General features: G+C 39.2%; 1 protein-coding gene across 1 annotated transcript in view; it reads left to right on the forward strand.

Annotated features, from left to right (window-relative positions):
* LOC111845409 (contactin-associated protein-like 5) overlaps positions 1 to 20,062 on the forward strand; it is an 89,224-nt gene extending 69,162 nt beyond the window's left edge. The window contains exons 15-24 of the mRNA XM_023814808.2: positions 691 to 818; positions 1,357 to 1,527; positions 4,981 to 5,199; positions 5,759 to 5,998; positions 7,423 to 7,647; positions 8,718 to 8,851; positions 10,393 to 10,480; positions 13,515 to 13,718; positions 15,477 to 15,548; positions 16,137 to 20,062. Of these exons, the coding sequence (XP_023670576.1) occupies positions 691 to 818; positions 1,357 to 1,527; positions 4,981 to 5,199; positions 5,759 to 5,998; positions 7,423 to 7,647; positions 8,718 to 8,851; positions 10,393 to 10,480; positions 13,515 to 13,718; positions 15,477 to 15,548; positions 16,137 to 16,333 (1,678 nt within the window). The 3' untranslated portion in view covers positions 16,334 to 20,062. The remainder of the gene's footprint in view (positions 1 to 690; positions 819 to 1,356; positions 1,528 to 4,980; positions 5,200 to 5,758; positions 5,999 to 7,422; positions 7,648 to 8,717; positions 8,852 to 10,392; positions 10,481 to 13,514; positions 13,719 to 15,476; positions 15,549 to 16,136) is intronic.
* Positions 20,063 to 20,676: the final 614 nt, after the last annotated feature.

Below are 20,676 nucleotides of genomic sequence, written 5' to 3' on the forward strand. Positions count from 1 at the left end.
GAAGACAGAAACAAATTTGAAAAATAAATGCGCTGCGTACCTTAAATGATTATGGACCTGAATGGAAAAAATGCAAAATTACAAGTGATGTAAGTGCTGATAGATACCAAACTAATTAGTGGTATAATGGAACAGTGGATTTTTCAAAGGAAAGTTATTCCTGAACGTAATCAGTGGATGTTTCAAGTTAGTACAAGGAAAGTTACCAAGCTAATAGCATTTTTAAAGTTATTTTCAGTACTTTGAAGCTCCATTTACATTCCATACAGTTACATTTTCAGCCGATGTGTGGCATAGTGGGTTAGGACTCTGTGCCTGTGAATGTCAGCTGAAATCCTGTGGTTGGCAGACTAATCATATCTCTGATGGGCCCCTGAGCGTGGCCCCTAACCCCAATTGCCCCAGGGACTGGCTGACCCAGCCTTCTCAACTGTTTGTCGCTTTGGATAAAGGCATCTGCTAAATAGATAAATGTAAATGTTGTACATAACCTTGCTAACAAAATTAATTTATTATAATTTATTGCTGAGAATTCCCCGTGTGCGTTTCTGTACCTCTGGCCCTGATATGTGTTGCGGATAAAAATGCACATTTCCCTGCGAGTGTTTTATGTCGTGTCATTGGATCAGGTTACCTGTTTCCTTATTCCTGTTCTCAGAAACCATCTGTAACCTCTATGTCATTTTAAAGGGCAAATGACACAGGGCTTCTCTCCTACAAGGACCATTTGCCAGTGAGTGAAATTACAATTGGAGACACAAATAGGACAGGATCAGAAGCTCTCTACAGAATTGGAGCTCTGCATTGTTATGGGGACAGTAAGTGTCTTACTGCCTGCAAATGATCAGTCTAATAGCTTCAGGATTTTGTAGGGGACCAGGATAAATGTTAAGAATACAACATTTACGAGACATTTATAAATTTGAGAAGGAATATAATATAGTTGGTCATATGCGGTGGGTATTGATCACATATATGTAACAGTAAATACTTATTTAACTATAAGAAATGTTGGTAACACTTGAGGGGGCTCAAGTAACTTAGTAACTCAGTTACTACTCAAGTACTTATCATGAGCAAATGTAGTAACTGCATAAAATGAACCATTATGATTTATTAATGATGAACCAACAAGGAATTAGTATGTAACTAACATTTAGTTACTGGTTAATTAATGCATTAAGTAAGAGTGTACTACTACATTGTGCCCCCTCGAGGAGTGTCACCAAAATGTTTTTTTTTTTTACTACAGTTTCTATTTGCTTATTACATCCCTGTTGTTACAAATTGAAATTGGCATTACTGCTGGTTACCCATGGCGATATTATTTTTATTTTCTCTGTCTTCTCCCTCCAGGGTTTTTCTGGAACGCGGCATCATTTTATCAGGAGTCGTCATACCTTCATTTCCCCACTCTCCAAGCAGAGCTCAGCACTGACATCTCCTTCTACTTCAAGACCACCGCACCCTTTGGAGTTTTCCTCGAGAACTTGGGAGTGAGAGACTTCCTCCGTGTGGAGCTGAGCTGTAAGTCCCTCACTTGCTTTGAGGAAAAATTGACTATTCTGTTGCTTAGAGACAGACATCTTAAAATGACTTCTGTATCTGTCAGAGCCAGCTGTATCATCTGAATACCTTTTGCATATTTAAGTGGCTTGAGTGCTATTTCATGGTTCCTCTAAGGCACATGGCAGGACTGATCTAAGATATGTGGAAGGATTCATCTTCCAGCTTTTACATACAAAAGAACCAAGTATCCAACAAACAGCAGCAAAGGAAAAACAATTCATTCCCAAAAAGTATGACATCTTGAAGTGCCGCGGAAGACCTTCTACTGATTGGACAAAATGAGTCAGGCATTTTATGTTAAATAAAAAAGTCCCTTCTTTACACTCTACCTGGCTTTTCAAATGTTTAACAGATTTGGATCTAAATTTAAACACAGCTTTCGAGTTTATGCCTTATTCACTTGGCTGATAGTCTTATTCAGTGTGATGTACAGCCACTTTGCTGAAAATTGCAGGAAGTGTCCTATATATAGGAAGCACTTCTGAACGCCCTTAAAGTACTGGGAATAAAAGCTCATTCTTGTATATACGAAACTTAGAACTTACGTCAAAGAAATTAAAGCCAAAATTCAGAAAGTGATCTTTTATTTTTTCCCCAATCTGGACGGGGTAACATAATATTGTTCATCATGAGGGTTTGGGGAGAGGGAGGTCTGGGTATATCTGCTTAAACTGCTGCCCCCATGACCCTACCCCAGATAAAGAGAGATGATGGAAGGATCGCTTTGAACAATATGTCCTTCTGCTTCGTAAACTGCTGAACAATAAGCATGATGTTTATCTTTTTTTGTTTTTTACATTTTCTTCACATTCAGGAATATTTTTATGTCATCCACTGTGTGGTCTTTTCTGGATGATCTGTTCTCTGCCTTTTCTCAAACCCAGTTGTTTCCATTCATCTTAATGAGTTTGTTTTGGTGGTGATTGCCTGTCCTCCCATTCGCAGCATAGCCGTTGAAATGAAAGGCTTTAAAAACACATCCACCGTTGCTAAAGGTTCATGACTCTTCCCTGCGCACTCAGTGAATGCAGCAGACAGCTGGACAGTTAGAATCACCTGTAATGCTGGTGCTCTCCATACGTATGCTTATCTAAAATGTGGCCATTCGCACACCACAAGTGCTACTAGTGTGTAATGCTAACATGCATATCCATTAACTTACCAGTAGGAAAAGGGAATATTCTTTTTCCTTATATGTATCTTCTGCACTGAAATCTATATTTTTTGAACATCTAGTTATTTGGACTCTGGATTAACTGGCTTGACTGGCTTTTAACCCATCAGCATTACCAAGACCCGAAACACCACTTTTCCACTACTCAGACTTTTACAAAGTTGCCGGGTACCTGAAGCCTCTCTCGAGTAGTGTATGTTTACTTAACCGTACCATTTACTGAGCTCAGCAGCAGCACGGGGCCTCATCCCCAGCATGAAGTAAAACTTTAAATCAAATCATGTAAATGAGTCATTATCAAGTTTGGCTCATCTCTTTTGCTTTGACCTTTTTCTGCTTAAAGCAACATAACATACCCATTACATTAAAACGGGAGACTTTTGTCCTTTAAGCCAACTTAACTTAAATAGATTTAGCCGTGGACACTTTTGCCTTTTACCGTACTATATCTTGCAGCATATATTTATACGGTTTACTCTACTACATGTTACAGCAAATATTTGTACTTTATACTGTACTACATTTCTACTTAGCGCTGTGTTACATTTTACAGTCGTATTGCTGTTTTTTTCCCCATCGGATGAGGACAGGGAAAAGCAGTGGTGGGACAGATAATACCGAGATTTTGGAGCTTTTCTCTTCAAAGTAAAGCCCAGCGACTCAAAGCAGGGAGTCGGCGTCAGCAATTTTGAATCCTGTCAGCCCTTAGAAACATTTATATAAGCAAGATGAAACCTTTCGGCGTGTTTTTCTTTTTTTCTCCCCCAGTTGGAGATATTGATTGCTATAGAGTCAGTACTATATATGACACCTTCTGATTCATTAACTAAATGGCAAGAGGTGTTCCTTGAATGTAATGTGATCAGGCTAACTTATTGGTTCATTGTGAATAGCACGTTGATGATGTCATGACAACATGTGTTAAAATCTTCATTCTGTGGCCATTAGCTGGTAAGTTTTATTTAATAACACAGACATATAGGGCTCTGCGATATGACCAAAATCGCATATGCCGATATGACGATATATCCCATTTTCGGTAAATTCAATGAATAAATGGTTTATATAAAATGACCACATGAAAAGACCTATTTATTACTATTTTGATTTGATCAAAAAATGAGAGGTACTCCTACATTTTTCATTATTTATAATAGCTGGGTAATTATGTAAACCTAATTTCAGAAGCTCTTATTAAAACTAGCATTTCATGTTTTAAATGTATAGATTAGAAAATAAAATGCTGAAATTCCTGAACTTTTGTATTTAACTAAATTTATGTACAGTAGACGCACCTAATGCTGTCTTGTTGCATCAGGGACTAGTACTATTACTGTAATACTTTAAGTATATTTACAAGCAAGTACTTAATTTTACTGAAGTAGAAAGGCCAAAGGGGTACCTCAGTTTTTACTAGAGTACATTCTCAGCTTGTTTATTTCTACTTTTGCTTAAGTAAATTGTTTGAGTACTTCCTCCACCACCGTTTTTGTATCAAAATCATTTACATTCTTGTTTCACGAAAAAAACTGTATTATAACACAAAACAGTTCTTGTTAAAGCAAGGTTATTTTGTGTCTCATTACAGTATAATGTGAAAAAAAATCTAATTACAAGGAGAAAGGTTTCTCGTTATAATGAGAAACTGGGCAAATTTTAGTTTTGTTAGGGTGGAAACGATATCCTGCCCTAGTAAACTTGACGACTTCTCACACTAATTACATTCTGTAATACATTATTTTGTTAATTCATTCACTACCAAATATGTAAGTATGGCACATGTATCTCACATTTATTTGTATTAACATATATTTTATTTAGCAGATGCTTTTGCCCAAAGCAACATGCAAGTGAGAGGAATTACGCATTATAAATGTACAGCTGTCACGGAGTTGACCGGGCATAAGTGCAGCTAGGCTGAGTTTCCAGTAACTGCCCTACCTGGGCAAGCAGTATTGGAGAAACATCTTCCAAACAAAGCAAGAAACTAAAATACAGCTACTGAAATCAGCAGAATGTGCAGCATTGAGAGCACTTGGAGAACATGGAATGGTACGAGGCTAGTGGAGGTGTTCCTGGAGCAGATGTGTTGTGAGCCATTTCTTCTGCTCTTCACGTTTCTTCAGCTACTTCATGTTCTCTGTTGTATTTGAGTTCTCAGTACTCTAGTTCTATCAGTAAATGTGGTTGTTCTTTCGATAAACAGACGATCCATCTCTGTGGCTTCTTCCCCTCAGCGCCGTCCACCGTGACGTTCGTTTTCGACGTGGGGAACGGCCCCGTGGTCCTACTGGCCAAGTCCCCCGTCCCCCTGAATGATAAACAGTGGCACTACGTGAGAGCCGAGCGCAACGTCAAGGAAGCTTCACTGCAGGTGGACCAGCTGCCGCTGCGATACACCGAAGCGCCCCCCGATGGCCATTTCCGGCTGCAGCTCAACAGTCAGCTGTTCGTAGGTAGGAGCCGGCATCAGTCTCATCTGAATGGTTACCCCATACCACATCACCCCTACCACATCACCCCTTCCACATCACTTCATTTTCTTTTATAACCAACATTTCTTCAGATGACATTATAGCAGGGGAGAAAAAGCTCACATACAGTTAAACTAACACAGCATTTTTTTAATCAAATGATGTGTTATCATAGTTCCTCAGTGGGTATCACTGTTGCCTCACACCTCCAGGGTTCGAATCCCACCTCTGCTCTGCTTGTGTGGAGTGTGCCTGTTCTCCCTGTGTCGCCTTGATTTCCTCCGCCAAGCTCTGCTTTTTTCCTTGCAGTCAGGCTAATTGGCCTGGGACATGTGACTCTGTGTGTCTGTGTGACCAGCAGTGGACTGTCATCCTGTGCAGGGTATAGTCCTGCCTTGTGCCCTATGCTGCCTGGGATAGACTCCAGGCCCCCCAATGTGACCCTGATCAGGATAAATGGATGGATGGATATCCTGTTGTCTGCTCCTCTGTGATTTTTCGACGGTACGCCTCGGGTATTGATGCACTCCCCCTGCCGCAGGCGGCACAGCTTCCCGCCAGAGAGGCTTTCTGGGATGCATCCGCGCGCTCACCGCCAACGGCATCACTCTGGACCTGGAGGAGCGTGCCAAGATGACGCCCGGCGTGAGCGCCGGCTGTCCGGGCCACTGCAGCGGCCACGGCAACCTGTGCCACAACCGCGGGCGCTGCGTGGAGAGGAACGGCGGCTATTTCTGCGACTGCACGTACTCCGCTTACGGCGGACCAAGCTGTAAGAACGGTACGGCACCGGATTCGTTTTTATTTATTTATTTATTTAGCTAGCTATATTATTCATGACAGACATCGACAGTCACTGACTAGTGTGGGCATTCATTCTAAAGACACACTAAAGCACTCAACTAAACTTTATCCACCTAACCTAATTAATTAAACCGTTCCAGCCATTATCGAAGTCGTTAGGGGTGTAAAGAGAATCGGCTTCCACCCTAGACCATTATGCTTTGATTGAGGACCCCCGCTTTAAAAGAAGGACACAGTTTCTATTCTCTATTTAGGCTAGAAAAAATACCATTTAAGGGTTTGTTTGATCTTTTTTTAGGGTTGACTTTGTCTTAATGGATGTGTCCCTTCTTTGTAATTCTGTGTTCCAGAATGTCAACACATTTGTGAGTGACAGCATAGTGCTTGATTGATTAGTGATATTTTTTATTTATTTGTATATATATATATTTATATGGTAAATATGCAACAATAACAAAACCACTACTAAGCAGCTCCAATTTTACATTGTGCATCAGATGATGCTTTTTTTTTTTTCTCTAATAAAGACTCGTGTGGGTGTTGGCATCTTTCAAAAGTTATAATGTGTTTTGGAGTTTCACACTTTTATATTTTTTCAAAATGCAGCTGAGATTTTCTTTGGCCATGTATAGTTTCATAACACCACGGTACAAAAAAAATACCCGTAGCATGTCAAAATCCATCATAAACCTAGTTTATAATTTACCGTAGCCATTTTTATCTTTCGCTATCGTATGTAGAAACATTTTGCAGATCTCTAACACTGAAACCAGCATTTGGTTCAGTTTGATGTGATTAAACTGGAAGAGGACTAGAGACTGCTCCTGAAGGTCTCTCCTGTCTTTGATAAGCCAATATCTATATTTACGCAAAGTTTAAGGCTGTGTCTTTTTGTGCAAGAGGAAATCACTTCAGTCAAGCTAGTTTTGCCTCCAGCCGACCCAACACAAACATGGCTCTGTGCCACCAATCCTTTTAATAAGAAAATTCACCAGTCTTACACTCGACAATCTCTTCATACCCCATTGTGAGAGACGGACAGCTTCAGACTTATTCTTTGTACAGTTATTAGACTGTGCACCAGCTACGCTCTTTAGAAAGAATAAAACAAGGCTTTTCTAACTTTGCCGCATGCTATGGGTGAACTTGGCAACTTGGAGACGACTCAATCAAACCCCCTGCATATTTTTGCATTAATGTGTTAGTATCCAGTACATTATACATTATTAAGATTAGGACAGATTCAGATATGCATTTTTACTTTGTGCAAAATGATGTATTTGCATGGAGATAGGAGGGCTCGTTCACAAATCCAACATTTGAAAATCCTTTCCAAAAATATTTTGGAAGATGTCACACGGTGTCACTCATTTTTCTCTCCCTGTCTTCCCGACTGCGCAGAGGTGTCCATGTCTTTCGAGGGCGGTTCCTCGGTGACCTACAACTTCCGAGAGCCCTTCTCTAGCATGATCAACAGAAGCATCCAGACTTCTGCCATCTATGCCCAGAACAGGAACTCCCGGGAGAACGTGGCCCTCAGCTTCCGTACCACACAGACTCCAGCTATGCTGCTTACTGCCAGCACCGTCTACCAGCAGTACATGGCTATCATACTGGCCCGCAATGGTACTGGAGTGTCTTTCCTTACCAAAACTGTGTCTTGACTGATCTGCTGTATATATGAGTCATAGATAACCAGAGACAGATTCTGTGTGTGTGTGTGTGAGCATATTGGCCAAAAAACCTAATTCTCATAAAAATGGATTTTTATTTCTATTCAAAGACCCTCATACTAACAAGGCAGCACAAATTTATGCAATTAACAGGTAAAATATTAATCTCAGGTTTTGTTCTACTGAAAACAACAGAAGTGAATTCTGAGCCTTCAGACTATAAAAAGGTTAAGTATCAATTTGTTCAACTTTAGAATGAATGTGATCATAGAATATTCCAAAAGTTTCTGGGATCCTTTTGTGACATATGGCTCTTAGCTTAGGCTTCAACCTTTAAAATTACCCTAGTAAAACTGCTTGGTGTTCCTGTCTGATGTGGCTGTTATTAACATTTGGTTATCGTCAAGTGCCTGTAATTACATACTGCAAGTCTTTTGCCGGAGTGCTTAGCGGTTGGGCTAGGTGAGCAGAGAGAAGATAAGGAAATGAAAGCACGAGAGAGGATGGGAAATGAATTAAGTTGTAACTGAATTTGCATGCAATGCATCATGGTCCTCATATATTCAGGGTACTGGCGTTGATGGACCACTGGATGGATTATATGGCTGATAAGATGATTTCTGCTCAGCCAGCAGAAGAGAAACATAGAACCGGCCATTTGCTCAGAAGATTACAGCAAAATTTTCCTGCTATTAAAATAACAAAGGGTTTCAGGTGTTTGGGTGACAGTCATATCATACTGCAGCGTACATTTATCATTTATGTTAAGTATTTCTGATAAATTATATATTTCTTTGGCAGTATATCAGCATAGAGCCTGACTGTAAAATGCTGTGACGGTTTGACAGAGCGTGTATAATCGGACTACTTACTAGTGAATACAGCTGTCACTGTACTCCTGCTAATGGTAATCATCATTATAGTCATTTCTGGTGTTATGCATATTCAGCAATGAGGACTGGGCGTTGCTTAGTACATCATTTAAACATTGGCTTAATGCCCCCCCTCCCCCCGATCCTTTAGGGAGCCTGCAGATCTGGTACAGGTTCAATAGGGAAAGGAAGCCAGACGTGTTCATGCCTGCAACGGGCAGCCTGGCTAATGGACAGCTCCACTGGGTGCGAGTGCATCGAGATGGGCGGGACGTCTACCTTCAGGTGAGTTTCCTGTGTGGTTTCAGTAAACCACAGTTAGGCTTTTAGGCAAAGTAAAGTAACTTGAATTTAGCAAAGAAAATCAAGGTAAACTCAGTAGAAGATACTGACTTTCATATGGTGACTGAGTACTTATATCTGCAGTAAGACATGTTCTGGACGTTACTGTTGTTCTTTGACTGCCGAATTATTTACATTAATGTGTCCTGTAATAATGACCTTATTGTGATTTATTTTCAATAGAAATGACACCTATCCAAAACCCGCTATCAGGATCGGACTGAAACTCGCAAAAAAATCATGATCAGATACCACGGGGGGGGAGGGGGGGGCAGAAACCGATCCGATTTTCCATCAGAGATAGGTCGAGTCTGGAAAACAGCGAAAATTCTTGTCGCGTTAGCACGACATACTGTTAACAGAAGTGAGGGTCACGTGATGGCTAGTTCTTCAGTAAGGCATGTGTAAGGCATGTGCGTCGGAGCTGTAATGCCGGCTGAGTGTAAATGCAGTAGCTCCTTAACAGTGCATTTCACACGCTTGGATTTGATTATTGAACAATTAAACCGGAATAATGAGTCCAAAACGTAGTGCCTCCAGTGTACAGTAATAACTTTGTACATTCAGGTCAGCATAGGAAATGAGACAGTAATTTGACAGGCAACGTGTACAGTACAATGCTGTTTGTTTTACTTATATTTCTTATTAATCAGGCTAACAGACTGTTATGAGTTGAGGTTGGGGGTGCCTGTTATTTGCGAATTCTTTCTAAAGTTTGGTTAATTACTACTTTAAGTTTTATGTGTTTTATCTGTACACGAGACGTGTACCTTTTTGACAAGAAATGGTTGGGTGGGGTATGCTATAATATTTTAATGACCAATTTCTTTATTATATTTAATTTCGCAACAGACATCATGGTTTGCACTTTTAGAAATATTTCTGATCATTTTTCATCAAGTTGTTACTAAATAAAACAAAGAAGCAAATTGTGTAAACCTTGTTCGTCATGGATTTTTTCATGGAGCAATGTGGGATTGCTTTTGTTTGAGCAACATGACCGTTATATTTTCCTATTATTATAGTATATACAAAGAATGCAGCTACAACACTAAATGCAGATACTTTGCCAGCTTAATTGGCATTTATTGATACAAATAAATTATTTAATGCTTATTTGTTAATAAAAAGGGAAAATATTCAGATTGGTGTCGATCGGTATCGGCAGATACTCAAAATTTTAATATCGGGATCGGACAAGAAAAAATGATATCGTTCCACCTCTAATTTTCAACAAATCTTTTTGGATTGGCTGCTATCTTTAAATTCAGTCTTAAACTGGCTGTCTGCCGATGGAGAGGATAAGCAGCAGACATGCTGCAGTGGTATACTTCCTGGCAGTTTATCATTCCTTAAAAACTGCCCTTGAGGTTATTTTTTTCAGGACCTATACACAGATCTCTGTGGGCAGTTGAAAACGAAGTTGGATTATGGAATTTCTTTTACAGTCCTGTTTATTTATTCCCTTTTATTTCCCCTGCCAGATTGATAATGATATAAACCAAAAATACAGCCTGACATCCGAGGGAGACTTGAACGCAATTAGATTCCTGACTTTGGGCAAAGTCACAGGTAAGTGGACTTGTGAAAAGAAAGCAATCTGGATGGAGTGAAATGAAAAGGTGTGATATCGGTCTGCATTAATAAAGTCTTATACGCTAATCCCGATTGGGATTCCTCAATAAATAAATCACACAGTTATACCAGGACCCAATTAAAAAAAAAAAACCTTTGTGTAATGACCGGCGAGCGGGGAAGCAAGCGAGAGAGCCGTAAGTACGAGTATAACGGGGTTTATTTAGGGCTGACAGGACGACTGGGAGCACACACAAACTAAGTCAATGACAGACCTGGGGAAACAGACTTGAACGCGGACTGAAATACACAATACAAGCCGAAATAACAGGAAACAGGTGATCTTAATCGGGGTAGCACGCGTAGGTAATGAGGGGGCGTGACACACACGAGGATTGTACAAGCCGGGCGTGACACTTTGTCCACAAAACAAATCTGCAATTAAGCTACAGTACATTAGACATTGCATTGACAGGGCATTGATGCCCCTTTAAAATGCATAGGTCAATAAAGTTAATATAGGTTATATGGAAATACAAACATGTCAAGTCTGCCAATTTGATGGAAATGATAAAAAAATTGTGACTAATGGAAGCACTATGTATTCATCAAATCATTTTTCCTGTGCTCATTCACTAATCCCGTGAACATTTTGTAAGAATAAAGGACCAGTTGAGCAAAGGGTAGATTAATTCATTGAGCGAGAACCTCACGTAGACCTAATTTCATGGAAGCCTTTATCTTTAATCATGTCACTAAACATAAATGGAGCCACTGCCTTTTCTCAACGTCTAAAAGTGGATAGAGCTTTTAGTATTATTGATAACGTAAGTGAAAGCAAAATCTACATTCTAAAAACCTTCTAACAGCAACTTTGGGAAAATTAAGGAAAGCAGCCTGGAACAATGAAAGGTGAACGATTCAATTTTAACATAAAATTTCATCTATTACTGTTAATGTTTTGATAAAAAAACAAAACAGTTTGAAGCAGCACATAACTCATTTTTCTTGCAGAAAACATTCCCTGTGATGTTTAAGATTGAATCCCAGTTGAACAAATAAATTATTTCAACCAAATAAATTATTTCAGCAATATCCACTCAGAGAGTAACATTTCAATAATAATGAAATGCTTCCTTAACCATTCTTTCATTTTCCTAAGCTCCATATCCAGGACCTACCATTTATTTCTATTGGAAAGACCCTAATCGCAATCACAACACTCTTAACCCCTACCCAGCCCTAACCAAAACCATAACTAAAAAAACAAAATACAAGACTTTTGGCATTTTTACTTTTTTGATTGCTTTCACAGATTTTTAGAAAACCCACACAGACATACACACGCTCACAAGGAGAGAGAGAGATTACGTATCTTTGTGGAGACTCTACATTCATTTCTATGGTGTTAACCCTACTCCTGGTTATGACCTTATGCATAAGCATAAGCAACTAAACAAAATGCAAGACTATTTTAGTTTTTTTTCATTGCATTCAAAGACTTTTTATAAAATGTAGTTTTATATATCCCCATAACAATATCCCCATAAGGTTAGATTAACAGGTTTTTATCACATTGTGCAGACATTTGGTCCCCACAAAATAACACAGTGGTACAGTACCTTGGAACACAAACTTAATTTGTTATCGAAGGCTGGTCAAGTTGCAATTTGGTCGAGGTCCAAGTCAAATTTCCCTATTAGAAATAATGTCAATGAATTTAATCCAAAATGAGTGTTAAACCTATCTATTTACAATCAATTAATATTAACAATCAATATAAAACTCATACACACATGAAAAAGTACACAAACAAAAGCAATAAACTTGAAACAAATGACAATCTCACACTCCGAAACGTGCACCACCCTCAGGTCTCGCTATAATTTCCTTTTTAAGTTCTACAGCTACTACTTTCCTCTTTGGTTTGCTGCTGTCACTGCTCACTTTCTTAGGGGCCATGATTACTGTATCACTAAACGCACTGTAGATTAAGCACGAAAAAATTCACACAGGACCACAACTTTCAAACGTCAATCTGGGTTGTTAGGTACCGCGAGACTGAGAGTGGGTCATAGGCATCAGCCTCCCAGTAGGTCCATGTGCCTTCATTTCAGCCCATCAGAGACGTGTCTGGAACTAACAAATTTTAGCTGGTGTATTTTGTTTTGTCATGTTCCGAGTTTTTGGTCGTATTGCGGTTACATTTTTCTCGACTAACCCGTATGAGGTACGAATCGGTAGAGTTGAACGCATCTCAACCCATGCAAGTTTTAGTAGAAATGGTTGAGTTCCAAGATTTCGATTGAGGTACAAGTCAAAAAAAAATTCAACAGACCCGTTCGATGTCCAAGTTGGTCGAGTTAAGAGGGGTTCGAGTTCCAAGGTTCTACTGTATATATATAACCACACACACACACTCACACACACATAAATAATAATGTGTCAATAATTCCCCTAACAATGTGCTTTTGGACAATCAATTAATTGATATAAATTTACATAATCCTTGGCTATATATTTGTTTTCTTATCTGAAAGATTGAGTGTATGAAGGGTAATTTCCCTTTTTCACAATGATCAAATTCACTAATGATAAAAATGTACTACTTAGAAATGCTTAAATGTAATCACAATCATGCCATCTTCTGCAAACAACCCAGCCGTACGTGCTGCATAATTACACTTAAACTGGATGAATTCTCTGCATTTTCTGCTACGATAATTGCATTTGCATGTATTTAAAATGCAAATTAAGAGTGAGATGAGATATCAACACCATCTATTTTCATTCTTTTTTTTATTAAAATCGCAAAAGCTTTTGAATGAGGCCTCAATTGAAATGGATCAATAGGACTTAACAGACATTGACTCCATTGAAATATATATTTTTTTCCCTCCAGGCAATTCATTCTAAGTATATATTGCATCAAAATTGCTATTCAGATACTGTTTCTTCATTCTCAGTTAAATTTGTAACTTTGCATATTTGTATTGAACTTGCTGACCAATGGTTACTAATGTTTTTGCAGGAAGTCTGGGATTGGACGAAGACGTCATGCAGGCTGGATATAGAGGCTTCATTGGTTGCCTGTCTTCAGTCCAGTTCAATAATGTGGTTCCACTGAAGGCAGCGCTGTTGAATCAAGGTAGCTCATTGGTCAGCATCCGAGGGCGCCTCTTCGAGTCGAACTGCGGGGCCTCAGCTGACATGACGACGTCTCACTCTCTGGCTGGTGCGTTCGCTTTAACAGTTTTTTGATTCTGACTCTAATCCTGCCAAAATCGCTAGTAAACATTCATTTGTCAAAATCCAGCTAGCAGTACAATGTGATTAAGGATCAATAAAATATCAGCCTAAAAATGTTTGTATCACTAGCATTCTCGAAAATAGAGGTTAAGTCCACTGCTATTATTGAATGATGTCATGTAACCCAGTAAATGATTGAACCATTTCAGAATTGCAGCTTTCTATGGGTATTTGAGGCACTTTAAGTGCTTTGTAACAAGCACAAATGTTGTGTAACAAAAACACCGGCCCTTTAATAATAATTCAGTTAAACTAGCTTATCATTCCTATCATAATAGCTTCACAACATCATCATAAAACGTAATGCCATAATACCATTTCATGACAGCTGTTGTACTGCCATTACATGCATGTTATTTATGGACAGGCAAGCTGCTAACGTCTAGATAGCAGTAAACTAATTAGCCAGGATGCTGGTTAACTAATCACTGTAGCTGAGTTTGCTTATCAACCATAAATGGACTCTGATGGGATTGGATCAAGATTTACATTTACATAGTAAATAAATAATAAATTAAATTGATTGATAAAAAATAGTGGTAACACTTTACTTAAAGATGTCATTTATATTGCATTATAGATACCTTCATAATGCATTATAATGGCCAGTATAAGAAATAATAAAGCATTGTAGCATCTTCTGTTGACAGTTATATAAGGATATTATAGTGTTGATTATAATACTTAATAAGCTCCAGTGAAGCTCTTATCTATAATGCACTGTAGATACCTCATAATGTATTATAATGGTCAGTATAAGAATTAATAAAGCATTACAACGCTTCTCTATTGACAGTTAAAGGGCATTATAGTGTTGATTATACAAGCTCCTAAGTTCCAATGAAGTTTTCATCTGTAATGCTTTATAATGTTCAGTATAAGAATTAAGGATGCTTTGTACTGCATTATGAAGGTATCTATAGTGCCTTATAAATGAGAGCCTCATTAAGCATTCATAATGCATAATAAACATAGGTATAATGTGTTATGCCTTTTTAGAAATATTTATTGTCATGTTAATATACTAAAATTATAATGTGTTATGACTGTGTCCATAGATTCTTATAGACATGTCATGCATAGAAGGTTTTACCAAAATAGTTTTCAACGCACTTTGTATTCATATTGAGATATTTCCAGCTAACAGATAATGTTCCTGTTATTTTACGGTTTTCTCAAAGTTAGCAGAGAAATGTTCTTACTACAATGTCAATAGAATGTTATTTCTACATTTTACATTAGTGTTAGCACAGTAACATTTTTACCCAGCCATGCTTTTACTGTGATGTTGAAAAAATATTGTTTTATAATAAACAAAAATATTATTTTATATGCGTACACTGTGAACATGTCGTTCACCTGGAACCCACATGAGGTTTAACGTGAAAGTGTTCCCTCCTGCCCTACCATGCCCTTTACTTGGTTCTACATTATTATTCTTAGTTGCAGTAATAGGTGTAGTAGTGGGATAACATTCTGGGAGCATCAAGAATACTGGACAATTTGAACGTTTCCATACCTCAATCGTATAGTTAGATAAACAATTCTAGAGCAAAAAAACTGTTGGCTGGGTTAGTAGATCTTGGTGGGGGGGGGGGGTTATTTATCTCCAGTGCTAAGTGAAAGGTCAAGGACTCAGTCTCTGTACTTTATACATTCACACCCCTCTTCCCTCTCCCCACAGATCATTCAGAGAAAGCCGAGAGAGGCAAGGAGTTGCCAAAAACCTCACAGAGTGATTCGGCCGTAATTGGAGGTGAGCCCCGCCATCTTGTGTCATCATATTGTTCAGTTGCTGAAGGCACTCTGCGTGAAATGAGGTCCTGCTATCTCCATCGCCTCAGACATGCGCCGGCCGCCGCTTGAACGCCACACAGTGAAGTTCTGCCGTTAGACGCACTTTCAAATCCATTAGTTAAAGCTGGGGTAACTTTGACTATGAAGGAGCAGCGATACCGGTGGTGTTTACCGCTGTTTGGGGCCCCTGGGATTCAGGGGCCACTTGTTGGCCACGATCATTGCACAAAATATTCAATATTAAGCATGTTCTGCTAACTAGCTAGCTAAGATCTTCTGACTCTAATCACTGTCCATTTATTTAGTTTTTCAAACATCTGAAGGTGAGTGGGGGGGTCCCCAAGTGACTTTTTTAAGTGGAGCCCCAGAAACAAGAAACCCGGCCCGCGTATGTTGGCAGATTCAGAGAGCGTTCATGGCATTGCCTGAGATCTCAAGACATGTAAGGTTAAGTGCATGGCAGGATTATAAAGACAGCCATAATAACAGAAACTGAAAGTGAAATTGTTTATTCAGATGGCATTGGGTGCGACATCTGTGTTCACAGGCGTGATTGCAGCTGTGGTCTTCATCACTCTCTGCGTGGGAGCAGTTGTGACGCGCTTCCTGTACCAGCATCGGCAAGCACAGCAGCTGGCTGCAGTCAAAGAGAAGGAGCACCGGCGCGCCCTTGAGTCTGCCTACCGCGCGGAACTGGACCTTCAGAACTCTGTCCGCGGCACCAGAAAGGAATACTTCATCTGAAACGCTGCTGCTGCCAAGAACTGCCCCGAGCCTTTCCTGATGTCACCCCGTCTGTCTCCCGTTTTGTCGACCTGCTGACCCGGAACGAGGTGCATGGCCCCTGGAGAAGAAGTAACTGTGGCGTTCCGTGCGTTTTTCTGGCTTCTCAGTATAAGCACTCTCTCCCTGGGAATTCTGGGAAGGGAAAGCACCCCTCTGACTGTTGTAAACGTGTAGGTAGCCTGGTAGGACAAGAGGAGTAGCTGCTTAGATGTATAGGTTGTTGACAAAAGAGGGAGTGGAAAAGATTGGGCGTGGGGCAGGGGCTGATTCACTATGTTTTTAAATAGATCTCAAATGGCGTACGTGTTTATCATCTTGTGATTCAAGTGAGTTGAGAGCCTCAAAAGTTCAAAGGGCCAAGTTAAACATGCAAGTCCACTGTTGCACTGTCCTTCCTGTCCAATGCTCCCAGAAGAAGCCCACAGGACAGGAAAGAAACTGTAATATAAAACCTGAAACTGATCTGTGGCTCCGTAAATCATCTGGTCCACAAGGTGCATGGGAGTAGTAGTTCCTGTGAGGTATAGCTGCCGCCAGGTCCGTCCCTGCTGGCTGTTTGTCCGCCAAATGGGCACTATGAACACCTACACGTGGACGGTAGCAGATGCATTTGCCCACATGTAGGAGTGGCAAAACAGCTTTGATAGTGTGGGTTCTTCAATAGTGTGAGGTTCCAATAAAAGCGTTGAGTTTTGTATTTCTTCAGGTGTGTCGCTGCCTTACCAGTCATCATGTCTGTGCAGGTCACACATCTTACAACAATGTCAATCCTCGCATTATTTTTGGCACCAGTCACCTGCAACCATAAACTCACGATACGGAATCCAGGGTCTTGAGGCTTGCCCCTTCGCACACCGTGTATCAGTAAGGACTACAGGCCACGTAATTGACCAGTCTTGCATGAAATACTCATGAGTACCGCAATCACCAAAACTCTTAAAGTATACTTTTGTGTTCTTTATGTTCTCAACTCTCACATATACACTGACAGTCACAGCGATCTACTACGTAGTATAAGGAGAGCTACTGTATTTTTATACACCCCAGTTAAGTTGCTTCAGGAGAAACAGCACATTCTTGTGCATACTGGTGAATTTCTTGCAGTTGCAAAGCCTGATACCTAGATACCCATGAAACTGCAGTATCTAGCAGTGCTTCTTGTCAGTGCGGGCCAGTGCTTAACATGTGCCGGATCCTGCCGGAACGCGTTCCGGAAGCTCTGTTTCTGACTGTGTGCATTATTATTACTATTTGTGCAAGTCTGACACTTTTCTGGTTAAACAAAAAAACAAAGACATTTAAAAAAATCAATAAGTATGTATTTTAAGTTTTACAGACCAATTTGTGTGCAATTTCATGTCCTTTACGAGTTTGGATTTCTTTCTAAAAATACATAGCATGTTTTCAGCACCGCGGTTGGGTACTGTACCCACCAGATCATCAGAGAGACTCTTCAGAGCAGGTTCACTACAATTTACATTCTTCTTTGCCTGGCAATGATTCTGAATTACTCCCCGAGTTCCTTTTGCACATATCTCCTGAATACTTATTGACATTCTTATTGTTTAGCAATTTCCTGTTGCCTAAATACTTCTGAAATTCCATATATGTCATTCCCGTACCTTGATCGACAAGTCACTTCTTCCTCCCCCTTGTTTACACCAAAATTATATTCAGTGTACTTAAGAAAAACATTTTTAGGTTTCATGTAACGTAACTGAAATATTTAAGAAATTGAGATAATATAATGTAATGGCATCCTTATGCATGGAGTAAATAATGCAAAACTCTAGGACAGTTACATCAGGATAGAAATGACTAAAATGTCAAAGGACAATGAGAAGTCTCTCTGAGACATCACAAGCAAGAAGGATACATCAAACAAGCACTTTTCAACTCTCTAAATATCCTTACAAAAGCAAATAGATTAAGAACGTTTCTTCAGATGTTTCAAAGGGAGCCCTTGCTTATTTTGAATTCTAAATTCCCCGTTGAAGCTTTCACTAAACTTCAAGGCAGAAATCTGTCAAGAGGCATACGCATTGTCATCATGCACCTATCTATATATATATATATATATATTCTAAATACTATTTTTGATAAAATGTGTTCTTCATCTCACTGACCGGGTGATCCTTTGCACTTTTGAAATGAACCATTAAAATGAATAATTGCTAGTAATCATTCTAATCATATTTCTTAGGTTCACTCACTGTAATGAACACACAGGGGTGCACAACCAGATGCTCATTTTATTTTATTAAGTTTGCTTGCATTATATTGGTAACTGTATGGCTAACATTGCATTAACTACCGTGTCGTTTTATATATTGTAATAAATACAAAACTACTGCAAAAGTGATTTTACTAGTTTACGCATTTCCGGTCCTTAAGGCAGGGCTTCAGTCCTGAAGTATTTGAAAGGCAAAATAATCTTTAAAACATATATGTGGTATGTTAAATCCCGTTGAGGTAGGACTTTATTATAGACACTGCTCTTAATGAGGTGACATTCTCTTAGAATAATCCAATGACCAGAGTGCACATAAAACTGAAATAATAGATGTAATAAATCATTTATTTTTACGGGGCATTTCTGCAAGTATCATATATCTTTGTTTGCTTGTTTATAAATGTTTGTTCATTTTTGTTAGTTCATTAATTAAAGTCTGTTCTTGTTCCTTAAGTACAATGTTAAGTGGTTTATATAAATCAGATGGTATAATAGTGAATATTGTACTGCTTTTAAGAATGTGGGTCTAGTCATCATCCCTGATATGTCTTCATATTGCAGGACACCGCTTATAATCCTGTTAAAAAAAACAGACATTAATAACTTCTTTGTCTTTTTCTGATATTTAAAAACCATAGGGAAACAGGTAGTACAATGAAACGGTGAGACGTGGGGGATGGTGGCTAGTTCTGCATACTGTCCTTATTAACAGACCGCTAGGTACAGAATGTTTTCTTTGGTAATCTAGATTTCATGAAAGTAAAGAACAAGATCAGAGTTTATCCTTTACTTCAAAGGCGCACGAAGCCGACAAGCTATTCTCATTAACATACTCAAAGTTTTTTTTTTCTAAAAGATTTTTTTTAGAGAATTTTGAAAGACAAAAACAGAAATGTGGTGTTGCTCTGTCTCCAGGGGCCCGCTGCGGATCGAGTGTAAAGCCAGCGCTCGGCTTCAAAGATCTGCTCCTAATCTAGCGATACAGCGGTGGCCCCCGCGCTAACGCTGAGGCTCAGGCCGCTCACACGCAGTGGCAAAAGTGTTTGCTGACAAGCCACCAGAGCTGCTGAACTTTCAGGCCACCAGCACCGCAGAATCACAAGCGCCAGGCCCTGAAAATACCCGCATTCTCCAACCTCAGTTACTGATTGGTGGCTTCTTTCTCCTTCAGTGTGTGCACACGCACACACACACACACACACACACACACAAAGATGACGACAGCTACAGTAGCGACCTATTGCCTGAATACCTGCTTTTGAAGTGCATTACAGTATGTTCTTTAAATCTTGTTTGTTGGACCTCTGGAATTATCCTGTTTATTAATTTCAATATTTCTTTATATTGATATGAATACTTATGAGTTTGTTTTATATGGCTATAATTGTACAGGTATATTGTAAATAGATGTATATTTAATAAAGAAAGAAGCCATTTTTACAGCTTTATGTGCAGAGCTTCTGTGTAGAAAGTCTTTTTAATCATTATCATATGCCCATGCGTTACTGTATGTTTGTGTGTGTGTGTGTATGTATGTACTATGGTAGCACTGTTGTGACAGACATTAAGGTGTATGCTTTCCTAGTCCTTTTGTCAGAATCTATTTCTAAATATCTCACATGTCCCTATATCTAAGCTGACATTAAATACAGGTGAAAAAAAATGGTAATTTTGAGCCAGGTTTTGCTCCGGGTTTTAAGACATAGTATTGCTGGATTTTATTAATATTCATATTCAATTGATGATAATATCGCATGACACCCTGTCCAAGGTGTACCTCAGCCGTTTGCCCTGTGCAGCCTGGGATGGTCTCCAAGGGAGATGGATGATAATCATTTTATAGTATAAATTTTGTGTCTGAGGGAATTCTTGGTTTTTACATCTTTCTTGGGTGACTCAATTAATTTTTCAAATTAATGATTTTATTGTTGTTGTGTGTCAATCTTTTTTTTTTGTTTTTTTTGTTGTGTTTATCACAGGTATTCAGACATTAAGATACTATGCAGCAGATGTGTACCACAGCTCAGTGTTGTGCTCTGATTCAAGAGAAACTCATTTCTTAAAGCGA

The sequence above is a fragment of the Paramormyrops kingsleyae genome, chromosome 16 (genome assembly GCF_048594095.1).
Source record: "Paramormyrops kingsleyae isolate MSU_618 chromosome 16, PKINGS_0.4, whole genome shotgun sequence".
NCBI lineage: Eukaryota > Metazoa > Chordata > Actinopteri > Osteoglossiformes > Mormyridae > Paramormyrops > Paramormyrops kingsleyae.